The sequence below is a fragment of the Panthera leo genome, chromosome A1, assembly GCF_018350215.1.
Source record: "Panthera leo isolate Ple1 chromosome A1, P.leo_Ple1_pat1.1, whole genome shotgun sequence".
Classification (NCBI taxonomy): Eukaryota; Metazoa; Chordata; class Mammalia; order Carnivora; family Felidae; genus Panthera; species Panthera leo.
The window spans coordinates 688,920-705,387 of record NC_056679.1 but is presented as its reverse complement, the minus strand read 5'-3'; the positions used below and the strand labels follow the sequence as shown (position 1 = coordinate 705,387).

The 16,468-nt window shown below is 38.7% G+C and overlaps 1 protein-coding gene across 7 annotated transcripts in view; it reads right to left on the bottom strand.

The window, feature by feature from the left end:
• Positions 1 to 16,468, bottom strand: part of MPHOSPH8 (M-phase phosphoprotein 8) — a 52,108-nt gene that overhangs the window by 15,548 nt on the left and 20,092 nt on the right. For 5 of the 7 annotated variants that reach the window (XM_042939927.1, XM_042939157.1, XM_042937544.1 and 2 more), the window contains exons 2-7: positions 15,863 to 16,027; positions 12,665 to 13,510; positions 11,250 to 11,349; positions 9,210 to 9,467; positions 1,553 to 1,678; positions 1,382 to 1,470 (exon numbers count right to left, since the gene is read on the bottom strand). In XM_042939927.1, coding sequence (XP_042795861.1) covers positions 1,382 to 1,470; positions 1,553 to 1,678; positions 9,210 to 9,467; positions 11,250 to 11,349; positions 12,665 to 13,510; positions 15,863 to 16,027 — 1,584 coding nt within the window. The remainder of the gene's footprint in view (positions 1 to 1,381; positions 1,471 to 1,552; positions 1,679 to 9,209; positions 9,468 to 11,249; positions 11,350 to 12,664; positions 13,511 to 15,862; positions 16,028 to 16,468) is intronic. The other 2 variants (XM_042940446.1, XM_042938338.1) reach the window with 1 other exon arrangement.

Sequence of the window (16,468 nt, the reverse complement as noted above, 5' to 3'; positions counted from 1 at the left end):
AAAATATAAAAATCTCTTGTAAGTAAGACAAGGCACCCAAAAGCCATAAAGGAAAGGACTGACAGATGTGACTATCTAAAAATAAAAATCCTCTGGGGCGCCTGGGTGGCTCAGTCGGTTAAGCGTCCGACTTCAGCTCAGGTCATGACCTCACAGTTTTTGAGTTCGAGCCCCATGTCGGGCTCTGTGCTGACAGCTCAGAGCCTGGAGCCTGCTTTGGATTCTGTGTCTCCCTCTCTCTGCCCCTCCCCTGCTCACGCTCTGTCTCTCTCTCAAATGAATAAACATTAAAAAATAATAATAATAAAAGAATAAATAAATAAAAATAAAAATCCTCCAAGCTTAAAAGACTCAGACACAAGGAGTCATTGTATGCCCCTCAAGCAGCAGAGGTTCAACCACAGACAGAACCACAAACAAAACCAGACAGGTCACAGCTGAACCAAATGGTCACTGTAGGGGTTGGAATTACAAGGTCTATAATTTTCTACATTATACATTTCTACTGTGCTTTCAGTTTATAAAGTGAACATTACTTTTATAACATTTTATTTTAGAGAGAGAGAGCACGAGCCAGGGAGAGGGATATGGGGTGGGGAGGGGGAAGAGAGCATCTTTCTATTTTTTGAGAGAGAGAGACAGAGACAGAGACAGAGAGACAGAGACAGAGTGAGCACGAATGATATAGGGAGAGAGAATCTTTTTTTTTTTTCCTTTTAATTTTTTTTTAACGTTTATTTATTTTTGAGACAGAGAGAGACAGAGCATGAACGGGGGAGGGGCAGAGAGAGAGGGAGACACAGAATGGGAAGCAGGCTCCAGGCTCCGAGTTGTCAGCACAGAGCCCGGCGCGGGGCTCGAACTCACGGACCGCGAGATCGTGACCTGAGCCGAAGTCGGACGCTTAAGCGACTGAGCCACCCAGGCGCCCCGGGAGAGAGACTCTTAAGCAAGCTCTATGCCCCATGCAGAGCCCGACTCAGGGCTCGATCTCATGACCTGGAGCCGAACAAGAGTCAGATGCTCAACTGACTGAGTCACCCAGGCACCCCTACTTTTATAATTTAAAAAAAAATTTTTTTAAATGTTTTTGAGAGAGAGAGCGAGCGAGCGAGCGAACAAGCAGGGGAGGGGCAAAGAGACAGACACACACAGAATCGGAAGCAGGCTCCAGGCTCTGAGCTGTCAGCAGAGCTCAAAGCGGGGGCCTGAATTTATGAACCGCGAGATCACAACCTGAGCCGAAGTTGGTGCTTAACCACTGGGCCACCCAGGCGCCCCCTTACTTTTATAATTTTTAAAATATGAGAAGTAAAACTGAATTATGTGAAAAGCGCTACTTTCCGTCTTTATTTCATGAGATTTTACTAAGATGTATTACCTCTTGGTCCAGGTTATAGTCTTCATTTGAATTAAGTGCAACCTTCACAGCAATGTAATCCCCATTTTTCACAGCATCCCTCAATAAATCTACAATGAAAGAATTAAGATAAATTAGGCTTCACACATCTAGATTCATGAAAAGAATCTCCAAAATTCCCACACTACTCACTACTCGGAATTGCATCTGCTGTAGTAAAACTCTCATCTTCCCCATCAAGATGCTTTTGAAAGTCTTCTAATTTCATCCACTCCAACTTCAAGTCCATGCCCAAACTCAAAATCTGTTGTCTGCCATCTGGAACACAGAAGAGGCTTATTAATACACTTTTTTTTCCCTGTAACAATGCCATTTTCTTAAGTTTGTAGTGTCTTTTGAAAAATTTTTTAACGTTTTATTTTGGAGACAGAGACAGAGTGTGAGCAGGGGAGGGGCAGAGAGAGGGAGACACAGAATCTGAAGGAGGCTCCAGGCTCTGCGCTGTCAGCATGGAGCCTGATGCAGGACTCGAACTCACGAGCCACGTGTGAGATCATGACCTGAGCCGAAGTCAGATTCTTAACCAACTGAGCCATCCAGGAACCCCAAATCTCTTAACATTTCTATCTTCGGCCATTCTTCTTGGATATGTATTTCCTCCAATCATTTATGTAGGTAAAGCCATTCTAAATGTGTAAACCAAACTTGTATGTAAATAAAAGCCACTGATCCTTCAGGCTCAGCTCCAAACTCTCCTCCTGAAAGCCCTCTGTGCTCCCTCCTACCCATAAAGCAAGTGCTAGTTTCCTCCCTCATCTGTCTGACCCAGGGGCTCATTAACATTAGGAAAGGACGTGTTGATCCACTATCAGCCGTGCAACAAATAAGATTTGAACATCACTCATTAGGGAGTAATTCAAAACAACTGTGCTATTTTTTAAAGTTTTTTATTAAAAGAATTTTTAATATTTATTTTTGAGAGAGAGAGTGCGAGCGGGGGAGAGGTAGAGAGAGAGGGAGACACAGAATCGGAAGCAGGCACCATGTTCCAGGCTCCGAGCTGTCAGCACAGAGCCCAACGCTGGGCTCGAACTCATGAACTACGAGATCATGACCTGAGCCGAAGTCAAATGCTTAACCAACTGAGCCACTCAGGGCTCCAAAAAACAACTGTGCTATTTTAGAAAGTAAAAAGCATAAATATTTTATGGTCAGAGTTAAAGTATTTTCACCTAAAACCAATTCCTCAAATTTTACAAACGTTAGGCAGTTAATCTTGCCATCGAGATGAAGTTTGTAAAAGACATGCAAGTAAATGAAGGAAATTCTTCCAAAGCTCTCGATTCAAGCCAACACTTCTCTCTGCACCTCCAAGAGCATTCCACTGTAGCAACAGCACCTTAGGAGCCGCGCATCCTGGATTTTCTACATCCCAGCTCCACATGTCAGCTGCACGGCTCTGAGTAAGTCACATAAAGTTGCCTTACCTCACTTTCTGAATGGCAGTAGTAATAGTAAAAGCAGCTACCGTTCAGTAAGAATTAGCACATTTAATCCATACACAATAACCTGTAAGGGGATACATGTTACAGGTAAGCTGAAGAGGTTCTGGATCTGCTCAGACACACATCAGTAAGCCAAGAGCCATATTCGTACTGTGACGTATCTGAGCCCACAGCTGGACCTCCTCACTCTAGCACAGCACCCTGGTACCACGAAAAAGATCTGGGAAGCAGGACACAGGAGGGTTTATATCAGCTGAGAGAATATGGCCTAATTTACAGGACTCTTACAAAGTAACAAGAAAAGGTTATGCTTCAGCTCAGATTTTGGTCTCTCACGTAGCAAACTGGTTCAAAATCCTATGTTCATTCCTACCAAGTACTGGATCTTGATTCAGCATCTGGTAATTTTAACTTTTTCTCTTTATTTTTAATAAACTTTATTAGTTTTAATTTAAAAATTTATTTTTAATAACGCTAAAGAATGTGTTAGGAGGTGAACATCAGTGAACACAGCACTACCTTGAGCACAGAACCATGCCAGGACCTAAACACTCCCACCTGGTACCCCCCCCCCCCCCCCATCAGTGATGTTAAGGATCCATAATTTGAATGTCATTCTCTTTCATTCTTTTAAAAATGGTTTTGCCATCGGGGCGCCTGCGTGGCTCAGTCAGTTGAGTGTCTGACTTTAGCTCGGGTCATGATCTCACTGTTCATGGGTTCGAGTCTGGCGTTGGGCTCTGTGCTGACAGCTCGAGCTGGGAGCCTACTTTGGATTCTGTCTCCTCTCTCTGCCCCTCCCCTGCTCACACTCTGTCTCACTATGTCTCTCAAAAAAGAATGAATGTAAAAAAAAAATTTAAAGAAATAAATATATGCAGAACTGTAGGTAATTTTTATATATTGGCCTTATATCCAATCACCTGTTAAACATTTAACATTTCTAGAAATTTGTGGATTCTTTTGAGTTTTCTACATATATGATAACATCTGATAATGAACAGCTTTTTGGGGGAAGGGAGAGGGGAGGCCTCCTTCCCAAAGGCTTGTATCTTTTGTTTTTCACTCTCTTACTGTACTGGGTAGACCTTAGAATAATGTGGAATAAAAGCAGTGACAGATGTTTGCCAAAAGTTTAACGTTCTTGAGAAAGCTCCCTTTTAATTTTTAATTTACATCCAAGTTAGTTAGCATATAGTATAATTATTTCAGAAGTAGATACCAGTGATTCATCCCCTACATGTAATACCCAGTGCTCATCCCAACAAGTGTCTTCCTTAATGCCCCTCCCCCATTTAGCCCATCCCCCCTCATAGCCCCTCCAGCAACACTTAGTTGTTCTCTGTATTTAAGAGTCTTTTATGTTTTGTCCTCCTCCTTGTTTTTATATTATTTTTGCTTCCCTTTCCTTATGTTCATCTGGTTTATATCTTAAAAGTCCTCATAGGAGTGAAGTCATATGATATTTGTCTTATTCTGACTTATTTCGCTTAGCATAATACCCTCTAGTTCTATCCACATAGTTGCAGATGGCAAGATTTCATTCTTTTTGATTGCTGAGTAATACTCCATTGTATGTATATATGTGTGTGTGTATACATATATATATACACACACACATATATACATGTATACACACGTGTATAAACATGTATACACCCCCTCCCCACATATATACGTCACATCTTTATCCGTTCATCTGTCGATGGACATTTAGGCTCTGTCCATACTTTGGCTATTGTTGATAGTGCTGCTATAAACACTGGGGTGCATGTGCCCCTATGGAACAGCACACCTGTATCCCTTGGATATACACCTAGTAGTGCAATTGCTGAGTCGTAGGGTAGTTTTAACTTTTTAAGGAAGCTTCATACTGTTTTCCATAGTGGCTGCACCAGTTTGCATTCCCACCAGCAGTGCAAAAGAGATCCTCTTTCTCCGCATCCTTGCCAACATCTTTTGTTGCCGGAGTTGTTAATGTTAGCCATTCTGAGAGGGCTGAGGTGGTATCTCATTGTGGTTTTGATTTGTATTTCCCTGATGATGAGTGATGTTGAGCATTTTTTTCATGTGTCTGTTAGCCATCTGGATGTCTTCTTTGGAAAAGTGTTCATTCATGTCTTTGGTTCATTTCTTGACTGGATTATTTGTTTTTTGGATGCTGAGTTTAATACGTCCTTTATAGATTCTGGATACTAACCCTTTATCTGATATGTCATTTGCAAATATCTTCTCCATTCCATCAGTTGCCTTTTAGTTTTACTGATTGTTATCTTCACTGTGCAGAAGCTTTTTATCTTGATGAGGTCCCAATTGTTCATTTTTGCTTTTGTTTCCCTTGCCTCTGGAGATGTGTTGAAAAAGAACTTGCTGTGGCCGAAAATCCTAGAGGATTTTGATGGATTTCTGTCTTAACGTTTAGGTCTTTCATCCATTTTGAGCTTATTTTTGTGTATGGTGTAAGAAAGTGGTCCAGGTTCATTTTTCTGCATGTCGCTGTCCAGTTTTCCTGACACCAATTGCTGAAGAGACTGTCTTTATTCCACTGGATATTCTTTCCTGCTTTGTCAAAGATTAGTTGGCCATATGTTTGTGGGTCCATTTCTGGGTTCTCCATTCTGTTCCATCGATCTGAGTGTTTTTGTGCCAGTACCATACTGTTTTGATGATTACAGGTTTGTAATACATTATTATTATTATAAATGCCAGCCCAGCCCCAGGAATGTTCATGCAACCACACTGTTGCAGAGGCCTGGAGACTGTGGCCAGGTGCCAGCCTGCCCCAGAAAAAGTTCACATGATCGCGTAGCACCAGTGTTTCAGGGATTAGGGTCTATAACAACACACATCTGGCACCAGGCTTCACCCCCCTCTTAACATCCTTGTTCCAACACCAGCAAACGTGGCTGTTCTCCAGGGTTTGCTGAGACCTTTGCCTGCTGGGGGGAGGCCACACAGCCTCTACCAAATGTCCTCTCGGCAGGGGAACCACTGTCTCTCCCTGTGTGGCCTAAGGACCCTGAGGACCTTGCTCTCTGCTCCTGAGGATGCACCCTTCCCACCAGAACTCTGCCAGGTATTGAGCTGTGGAGTTTCAGACTCTATACTCCCCTGTTCATAGAGTCTTAATGCTATCCAAACTCGCTTCCTTTCTCTTTTCTTCCTTTCTTGGGAATTCCCTTATGGGTATTTCTACTCTCTTTTTCTCTCCAGCTTCTTTCAAGGGGAGTGCTTTTCCCGTACTCTCCCTACTTTCTCTGTCCTCTCTCTGCAAGCAAAAACAGATCCCTACCCCTCTGCGGCTTCTCTCTACCCCAGTTCACCTCTCTGCACCGTGTACCTGCTGAGTTCTGTGGTTCAAGTTGTGCAGATTGTTGTGTTAATCCTCAGATCAATTTTCTAGGCGTGAAAGAGGGTTTAGTGTTGATCTGGCTGCATTTCAGGGACGAGAGATGCAAAAAACTTCCATGCTGCTCCACTATCTTGACCGTTCCCCGAGAAAGCTCCCTTTTATTAATTTGTTAGGTTTTGTTTTTTAGAAATTGAGGATGTTTCTGAATCAATTTTCCTTTACTCACTGAATTCCTAAGGACTGCTAACTATTAGGTTACGTTATATTATAATAGGTTATGTTCTTACATACAGCTAGATTCAATTGCCTAACGTTTTGTTTGGGATACTTTCATCTGAGTTCATGAGTAAGCTTGACCTGTCACTTTCCTTTCTTACAAAGTTTCTTTCTCGTTATGGTTCTGAAAGTATAATGGGCCCAAGGAACAAGTTAGCATTCTTTATTTTAGGAAGACTTTTTTATAATTTTGGTAAGCTCTTGTTTTGAAACTATCTGTGCCTGGTGTTAAATTTAAAAAAAAAAAAAAATTTTTTTTTTTTTTTACATTTATTTACTTTTGAGAGACAGAGAGCAAGTGGGGGAGGGGCAGGAGACACAATCCGAAGCCTGCTCCAGGCTCCAAGCAAGCTGGCAGCACAGAGCCCAATGCTGGGCTTGAATCCACGAACCATGAGACCAGGACCTGAGCCAAAGTCGGACGCTCAACCAACTGAGCCACCCAGGCGCCCTGTAGTGTTAAATTTTTAAGGCTATTTTAAATTACTATTTCACACTCTTTTTTTTTTTTTTTTTTTAACATTTATTCATTTTTGAGAGACAGAGACAGAACACAAGCAAGGGTGGGGCAGAGAGAGAGAGAGAGAGAGACATTCAGACAGACTTCAAAGCAGGGTCCAGGCTCTGAAGCTGTCAGCACAGAGCCCCACGTGGGGCTTGAACTCACAAACCACAAGATCATGGCCTAAGCTGAAGTCAGATGCCTAACCGACTGAGCCACCCACACGCCCCTCACATTCTTTAATAGCTGTAAAACTACTCAATTTTTGTATTTCTTTTTGGGTCAGTTTTGTTAAACTATATTCTCCCAGGAATTTTCCCATTTCACTCTATTTTCAAATCTATTGGTAAAAAACTGCTCACAGAATTATCTTTTTAATCTGTACACAATCTACAATCATGTCTCTTTTCTCACTGGAAATATTGTTTGTTTATGCATTCTCTTTTCAATTTTCGTTCTTTAGTCAACATTGGTAGAAGCTTGTCTATTCTATTAGTCTTTTCAGTGAACCAACCTATGGCTTTACTGATGTTCCCTACTGTTGGAAGGAGGTCATTGAGAGGATATGACTTTGGGTTGACACAAGCAACGAGAGGCTTTTCTTCAGAAGGTTCCACCCACCATTTTCATACTAGGAGCTATTTCAAGGACACAGCCTTGAGAGTTTAAGGTGTTGTTGAGACTATCTGGACTAAGTATGTGACTGAATCCAGTTAAAGCCTCTATGTAAACTTTTAAGATTCACAGGGAGGGGTGCATGTGTGTGTGTTGTGTGCGTGCACATGCACAGACTGATCTGCTTGACTTGTGGCAAACGAAGGCAAGTCTCATATGTAAAGTCCCTTGCTTATTAAATCTGCCACCTATCAATCTGGAGTGGCCGGCCTCTTTCTTTGGTTACTTCCTGTACTCCCCAGACAGGCTGGATTCAGATTTCACCCAGGGAAGTCTGAAGTTTGCAAACCAACACCTACTATCTGTTCTTTACTGTTTAATATCCCAACAGCAAAGCCACTATTTGGCATGTGCCCTGTGGGCAACCTCTTTCGTCCCCTTTGTCTACTCCTCCTAGAAGGTGTCCCAATTTCCTGCAAGCTCAGCAATGTATCACAAAGTATGTTTTACACAGTATGCAGAATCCAGCTGTATTGCACTATGAGAGTCACCCAGACTATCTAGCCTGCCATACATCTGGAAATATTTTATTTTTATTTTTATTTGAGAGAAAGAGCAAGAACATGCAAAGGGCAGAAGAAGAGAGAGAATCTTAAGCAAGATCCATGCTAATCGTGGAGCCTGACGTAAGGCTCAATCCCATGACCCTGGGATCATGACCTGAGGCTGAGATCAAGAGTTGGTGGCTCATATGACTGAGCCACCCAGGTGCCCGCTGAAATACTTAAAAAATTCTCTTTGGGGTGCCTGGGTGGCTCAGTTGGATAAGCAGCTGACTTCAGCTCAGGTAATGATCTCCTGGTTCATGAGTCCGAGCCTTGTGTTGGGCTCTGTGCTAACAGCTTGGAGCTGGAACCTGCTTTGATTCTCTCTCTCTGCCCCTCCCCCCCTTGCATTCTTTCTCTCTCTCAAAAACAAAGAAACATTAAAAAACAATTTTTTTTTAATTCTCTTCAATTGTTTCTCAAGATTTACAAATAATAGAGTTTTACCAGGTTAATCTCTTTTGTTTATTGTGTCCTAGTTTTATATACGTATGTGTGTGTGTCTGTGTGAGCTGTGCTCTTCCCCACAGCTACTGTACTCTGAATTCTATCCATGATTCTCCTTCCTTGGCAGCCAATTCCAACATCCCCAGGATAGCATTTATAATATAATTTTATTTTAGCAAGTGTTATTGCAAAGTTAAAAGGGGAGAATACAAATAAGTCTGTATTTGATAATTTTCTGAAAGAAATCTAATGAGATACACAATCAGACTGCTTGGCAAGAGTAGGTAATGTAGAAAACCAAAAATCTTTATAATTTCTAAATGTGCTAAAAGCAAAGTATAGGAACTCAGAAAATACTTGTTTAATCAATTCAGAAGTCACAGAATGACTTAAGTCTTCAAGATAAAAATGTGTTTCTTTGGAAGGGTCAATAAAATCTACTTCATTATTTCCTGATCAGAATTATACTGGGAGAGAGGAGTTAGAAAAGTGAAATATGGTACATTATCCTGAAAAAACACTGCAAAATAATTACAAACATACTTACCAGAATTCTCATCTGCTTGGCTCATACTATCCAGAACCTCTTGATCACCTTCTGCAGCTATATATGCCCAAGTATCAGTTTCATCTCTTGTATTTCTCCTTTCTTTAAGTAACTGCTTGTTTTCCTTGGTTTTGTGATCTTCTGTGATTTTATAATCTAGTGGTATTTCTTCTCTTTTCCGATTAGTCTCAGGAAAATCATTTTTTTCTTCTGGAGTTAATTTAAATAAATCAAATGCATTTCTGATTTCCTTAAATGCTAGTGAAAAAATAAAATTGAGAATAAATAGGACTCACAAATTTCTGTTGTAATCAAAAGAAAATCTAGGTATTAAAGAAATAGTAAGAATTTGAAATTTTTACTAGTATCTGTCTTGGTTATAAAGCATGATCAGATTTACTATCAAAGCTGTGAACTTGTTTCAACTGGCCTTTCTATTGCCTGCTCAATATTTAGAAAGGTGTCTAAAGTGAATGGCTGTGAAACTAGGTGTTCGGAACTACTGCCTGTTTTGATAAAGGCCTACTAAAGATAGTGAGCCTCAGAATAATCCTAGTCTCAGGACACCACTGTCCTTCTGCTAAAACAACTGCCTACAACTGTATCCCAAAGCTAACCTTGCACAAAAATGGCTCTTGGTGGAGAGTGGGGGAAACAGAAGGGTGCCAGCACACTGACCATGCACCTGGTAAAATTATACCTGATGTCTGTAAAAATCTACTTAGCTTTTAACTAAACATAAAAGTGGAAAGAAGATGGGGTGCCTGTGTGGCTCAGTCAGCTAAGCCCCCGGCTTCGGCTCAGGTCATGATCTCACGGTTCATCGTTTCAAGCCCCACATTGGGCTCTATGCTGACAGCTCAGAGCCTGGAGCCTGCTTTGGATTCTGTGTCTGCCTCTCTGTCTGCCCCTCCCCTGCTTGCACTCTGTCTCTCTCTCTCTCTCTCAACAACAAATAAACATAAAAAAATTAAAAAAACAAAGTGGAAAGAAGAGTGGCAAAACAACAGATGTGACAATAACCCCCAAAAAGGGCAGAATAGAAAAAAACTAGGAAGAATTCCATTATAAACTCAGGGTACGAGACAGATAGATTTTATCAGCAGGGATGTTGAAAACTGGCCTCCTAGTGAGTACCATTATAAAAGGAATGAACAGCAGTTTAAGAGTACATATTCCAAGTGTATCTGAGGAAGAAAAAAATTAGTTCCAACTGTACTATATTTTGAATCTCTAATCTCGACTCTGAAGAATGATACATGCTTCAAACTATGGTACTTTGAATAGATACCCCTAAGTTATAACTACTTTATGCAAAATCCATCAAAACAAGTGGTCCTTCCCAGCTTCCTATAATACTCTAACTTACTGCTAAGTCCCAACCCAAGCTGTAACCAAAATCTAATTTGAGTATTACCTCAGCCATATACAGACTTGGGTGGGGGGGGGGGGGGGAGGACAAGAAATTACCCATCTTTTAGAAAATCACTGCTTCATGAGAACATGTGTTCCAAGTACTTTTGGTACATGAACTAAAATATCCAGTGGGGTTTATTTAAATACTATAATGGTGAATGCTTTATAAAGTACCTGCTTCTAGTACTAACATGTCATGGATTCTCAATTATGGTGTATCTTGATGTGATACAAAATTTATATTCAGTATCATATTTATATAAATGACTCAGCGCTTAAATACAATTAACGTATTAACAGTGTCTCATTTAGCATCCATTGTAAGAGACCTTTACTTTTCCACCACAACGGATTTACAATGTACTAGATCAAGTACTAGTGTACTCCATCAAAAGGAGAAACAAAAGTGAACAGAAGAGAAAAAAATTACAGAAATATGGACTGTCATATAATAAAGTAACTGTTTAAACAAAAGTAGCATAAAGTTCTAAATTCTCCAGTGAATGAAATTTTCTAGTTCTGTGACACTGCAGGTTAGAAAAGAGAGACTGTCTTCACAGTAAATCAAATTTTTGTATAAAAGACTGCAATGGTAAAAGGTAAAATGTTAGTATTCACACTCACTCTTTAATCCCTTTGGCTCTTTACGACCTTTTTCTTCCTTGTCCAAATCCTGCCTTTTCTGGTATTTTTCTTTGGGTTCATTTTTTTTAATCTCTTTCTCCTAAAAGAGACATATGTAAGATCCAAAACAAGGACAGAGAAGGAACTGATACTATATATCTGAAAATTGGAAAACGCAGGTTCCTGGCATCAGTGACTGTCTTTTGGGTGCTATGGCACATGACCACGGATTATTATATCCTTTTGAATGTCAACTGCTTCTTCAATCAAGATTATCCCTCAACTCTGATGATTTATAAAAATATCAAATTCAAAACTCAACACCTCACTCTTATTTTTTTTTAATTATTAAAAATAAAGAAAATTCCAAAAAATCTTCCTACACTCCTACTAACCAAACATGACTATTTTTATTTCTCCACATTCTCCCCTCTGATCATTGTAAATTTGCATAATTTTGTGGTTTAAAGTTCATTTTCCTTTATTTACATCTCATAGATATTTTTACATGACTGGTTTCATATTTACAACTTTCCTCACTGTAACATTTTTTGAACCTTTTCTATTTTTGCTACATTGACCTCATAATTAGTATTTCCATGGATAGGTAATAGTCCCAAAGCTGATACAGCAATATTTTCCTAATCATTTCCCTCACGGAAATGGTATGGTAGACAGACTGGTATGAGTTTTACTGAGGCTAACACTGCCATAAGTATCTTTGTATACCTAGCTTTTTCTTCCTTTAAAATGACTGCCTTAAGATAAATCCACAAACACAGAATAATGGATGGAAAAAAAAAAGATCTTTTTCATAGCCCATGAACTGTATATATGTATACCTTAATAATGTGGAAAATATTTCCATTTTGAAAAGCCATATGAAAATAATTTTTATAATAATGGGATAAACTCCTATTAAACATATTTTTGTAAGATTAAAAAAAAATTCATCATGTTAGTGCTTATTATTTAAGTAAAAAAGTAGTATATTTTTAAGACAATAGGAAAAATACCAAGTAAGGTGTGAAAAGCTGAGCTGATGAAGCTTATTTTCAGTTTTACTACACAATGTGACACATCATCTGAGTAGCCCTGAAAAAAATCCTTGTTTTGTTCACAAATTAGTCCTCAATTTTCTAGTCGTAGTCTAAAAGAAAGCAAATTTTAAGACTAAGAGATCAGTGTGGGAGGTCCAAAAGCTGGATGATCTTCATCATTTATAACTACTTATTCTAATCACACATTAAGGAACTCCCTAACCACAGAAAAACTATTCTTATGGTTGGTTACACCGTTTCCACTTTGTTTTTGTAAAGTTTCTTGAACACTCAAAAGAGTGCCAGCTTGACAGGAGCATTTCTGTACTCTGTAAGATTTTTACTGCCCTTCAACTGATCCCCCCAAGTACTTACCTCCCCAGCTGAGTCAGTAGACCTGAGGCCTCTCTCTTCCACACCTGCTCTTGAACTCTTCTGTGTCTGGGCAGGTGCAGGTATCAGCTTATCTAACTCTGTGGTGCTTCTGGCTCTGTCCTGACTCCTTTGCTTCTTATGTATAGGTTTCTTCTCTAGGAAAAGGTTCCTGTTTTCTAGTGTTTTGTTCTCTCTGAGTTCCTCAGTCTTTCTCAGTTTTTTCCTTTTTCTCTTTGCTTTGACATCAGCATCTTCATCGGCACTCACGGAGCCATCTGGCTGTTTATCAAAAACATCCTGAATTGCATCTTGCCCTGCTTTGTCTTTCGCACTTTTAATCTTCTGTTTCTCTTCTCTGTTGTCAGAATGAAAATCTTCATTGTCATCTTCTTGAGAAGGGGAGTCATTAAGTACACTTGATTCAGATTCCAACTGAGATTCAACACATTTCTCTTTTTTTGTTTTTCTGTTTTCTTTGGAATCTTCTCTTATTTTAGCCTTGCAATCTCTTCCTTCACCCTTTTTAACTTTCTTTAATTCCTTAGTTTCTTTTGTGTCCTCTTTTTTGGGCTTTTTGGATTCCTTTATTTCTTCTTTGGCTTCCGAAATTCTTTTCTTTGTCCTTAGATCAAAAACTAAACTTTCAGAAGAGCTCTCCAGGTCTGGTTTGGATTTATCTTTTAGTTTCCCAGTCTTTGCTTTTTTCTTTTTCAGATCATCTGGGCTTTTCTCTTCTCTATGCCTCAATTTTTTCTTTTTCTTCTTTGGAGAAGTATCTTCTTTTGTCTCACTTTGCTGATCACTATCAGAATTTGCCTCAAATATGTCATTATTTAAGGACAGTTTCTATAAGATATAAAAAAGACTTAAATACTCATTAACATAGTAACTGGAAAAGTAGTACGAATGAAATCTAGTAGTAATTTTTTTTTTTTCCCAAGTTTCTCAACTTCTTAAAATTATTAATTGAAGTTGTATATTACTTATGTCTCTGATTTAGCAAATAGGTCTTGGTTGTGATACTGAGCATCATTTTAAAATGAAAGCAGATAAACACAGTGAAAAAAACGTTAGTGCCACTGAAGGTCCTAAACTAAAGCAGAAGTGAGTAAAAACAGCCTTATGAATGGTATGTTTTACATGATCTGAAGTTCAAATTTTCCAAAAACACCAAAAAAGTTATCTGTACAGAATTGGCTGTCAAAAAAGTAGTTATCAATCCAAAAGCAAAGTTTTTTTAAGACTGAATCCTAGGTGTCCTTAAATTTGCTGTTATATTTCACAGTTACATACGGAATAAGCAAGACTGTACACAAATCTTACTTCCCCAACTGATTTGATTTGTGTTGTATAATCTGAAATACCTCCTATGGAAAATAAAGTTTCCTATTCTAAAAAAACAAAACAAACAAAAACCCTGAATAAGCAAACAAAACCACACCTTAAAAATATAATATGTATAGGGGCGCCTGGGTGGCTCAGTCGGTTTAGCGTCCGACTTCGGCTCAGGTCATGATCTTGTGGTGTGTGAGTTTGAGCCCCGCGTCAGGCTCTGTGCTGACAGCTCAAAGCCTGGAGCCTGCTTCAGATTCTGTGTCTCCCTCTCTCTCTGGCCCTCCCCTGTTCACACTCTGTCTCTCACTAATAAATAAATGTTAAAAAATAAAATAAAAAAGATTATATGTATAGACACAAAAACACTATGCAAACACTATGCAGTATTTTCAGCTCCCATTTCCCCAAATTCTTTTCTTCTAAATGACTTGGGGGTAGAAAGGGAGGGAAAAGATAGGTACATTTACAAAATGTTTTCCCTACAGTGTGTAAGAAATGAATGCCACTAAGGTTACAGAGACAGTGAGAATATGGTGGAATTGGCGTAAGTTTTTCAATTTCCCAGAAGCACTTCATAAAAAGACAAGACTAGGGTGCCTGGCTGTCTCAGTCAGTAGAACATGTGACTCTTCTTTTTTTTTTTTAAGAATTTTTTAAAATGTTTATTTTTGAGAGGGGGGAAGGGGCTGAGAGAGAAGGGGACAGAGGATTCAAAGCAGGCTCTGCACTGATATAGGACTCAAACTCACGAGCTGTGAGATCATGATCTGAGCCACCCAGGAACCCCTGCAAGTATTTTTTTAAAATGTGGTTGAAACTCAAATTGTAGGGAAAAAAGATCAACATTCAGTCCTTAAAATAAAGACTTCAACTAGGTAAGAATCTATTTCTTGTGAAAATTTTTCACCATATAGTTCTAAGTTTGAGAACCTCTGCCAATATTCTAAAAAAAAATAATTTCTAATGGAAAAGAAAAAAAGCAAAAGCAAGTTGAGAAAGAGTTGGTTCAATTTATAAAATAGAAGCTTGGAATGAAATTTACATGGGAAAGAAAAATGGGAAAGTCTTGTAAGATTCATAAATAAAGCCAATTATTTGTGGAAAAAGAGGACCAAGGATAAAACAATGGACAAATTCACAGAAGAAAACCCTTACCCTAACTTTTGCATCGGTTTTAATATTATCCCACTCTAGCCCACCAACAAATCTTTTTCCAAACTGATTACAGAACTTTAATTTATCTAAGCTCCTCTGATCTCTTTATCCTTACTATCAGAAAAAGCTTACTAAAAAGCAATAAAGTAGCTAAAAACTAAAGTGGGAATAGAAGAGAAAAACAAAAGACCTGGATAATCAGCTCTGTGCATAATCTGTAATAGATTAAAATTTACAGCTTTATAAAATGATCTAAGATTTATTTTATTTTAATTAGCATAAAAATCAGACATAAGAAATGTGTTAATAATGCAGACAAAATATAAAGTATGCACTGTATAGTAGTTAACATGAATAGTACAGAATATATTCTTAAGGTACATAAAAACAAGATGCTCAAATCATGGACAAATAAAGTTCTGACATGTTTTTAACCCCGCACTTTCACCTTACTGTTGACTGGAAGGAAAATATTAATCAACACATACAAACTATACTTGTTCATCAAAGGTGATCATAGGTTGACGACAGAAAGAAGAGTCTGGCAAAAATCAATATAAGCATTCTATGAGAATCAAGTGGCTATACAGAATTTATAACAGGAATACTATATATTTTATTACCATTTGTAAATTTTTACTGCACATTCCTTATACCAGTAAAATTTGTAATAAGTTTATTATACTAAAAAAAGAAATATGAACTAACATTTGATACCTGAATATCCTTCTTGACTGGCTTAGCTTTGTTCTCCACAACTTTCTTCCTAAATTCGAGAAGAACTTCTTTACAGTCCTCAAGATGAATCTCAGGCTCCCAAGTATCATCATCCGATGTGTACCCTTTCCATCGAACTTTGTAAAGGATTTTACCCTGTTACAGAATTAAAAACAGGCAAATAAAGGACATTAAATTTGATAATGTAAGTGATTAAATTTCCAAAAACATAAAACCCTGAGAATGCATGAATGAACTTGAAATGGAGATTAACATCATCATAAAGTATGTTCATCTCTTGAAGCAAGTGGGTTTAAGAAAAAACAGTGCCACACCAGGGACGCCTGGGTGGTTCAGCTGGTTAAGTGTCCAACTTTGACCTAGGTCATGATCTTGCCATTCCTGAGTTTGGGCCCCGTGTCAGGCTCTGTGCTGACAGCTCGGAGCCTGGATCCTGCTTTGGATTCTGTGTCTCCCTCTCTCTCTGCTCCTCCCCCCACACAGTCTCTCTCTCTCTCTCAAAAATAAATAAATGTTAAAGAAATTTAAAAAAAAAGAATGAAAAAACAGTGCCACACCAAAACTAAAAATAAACAA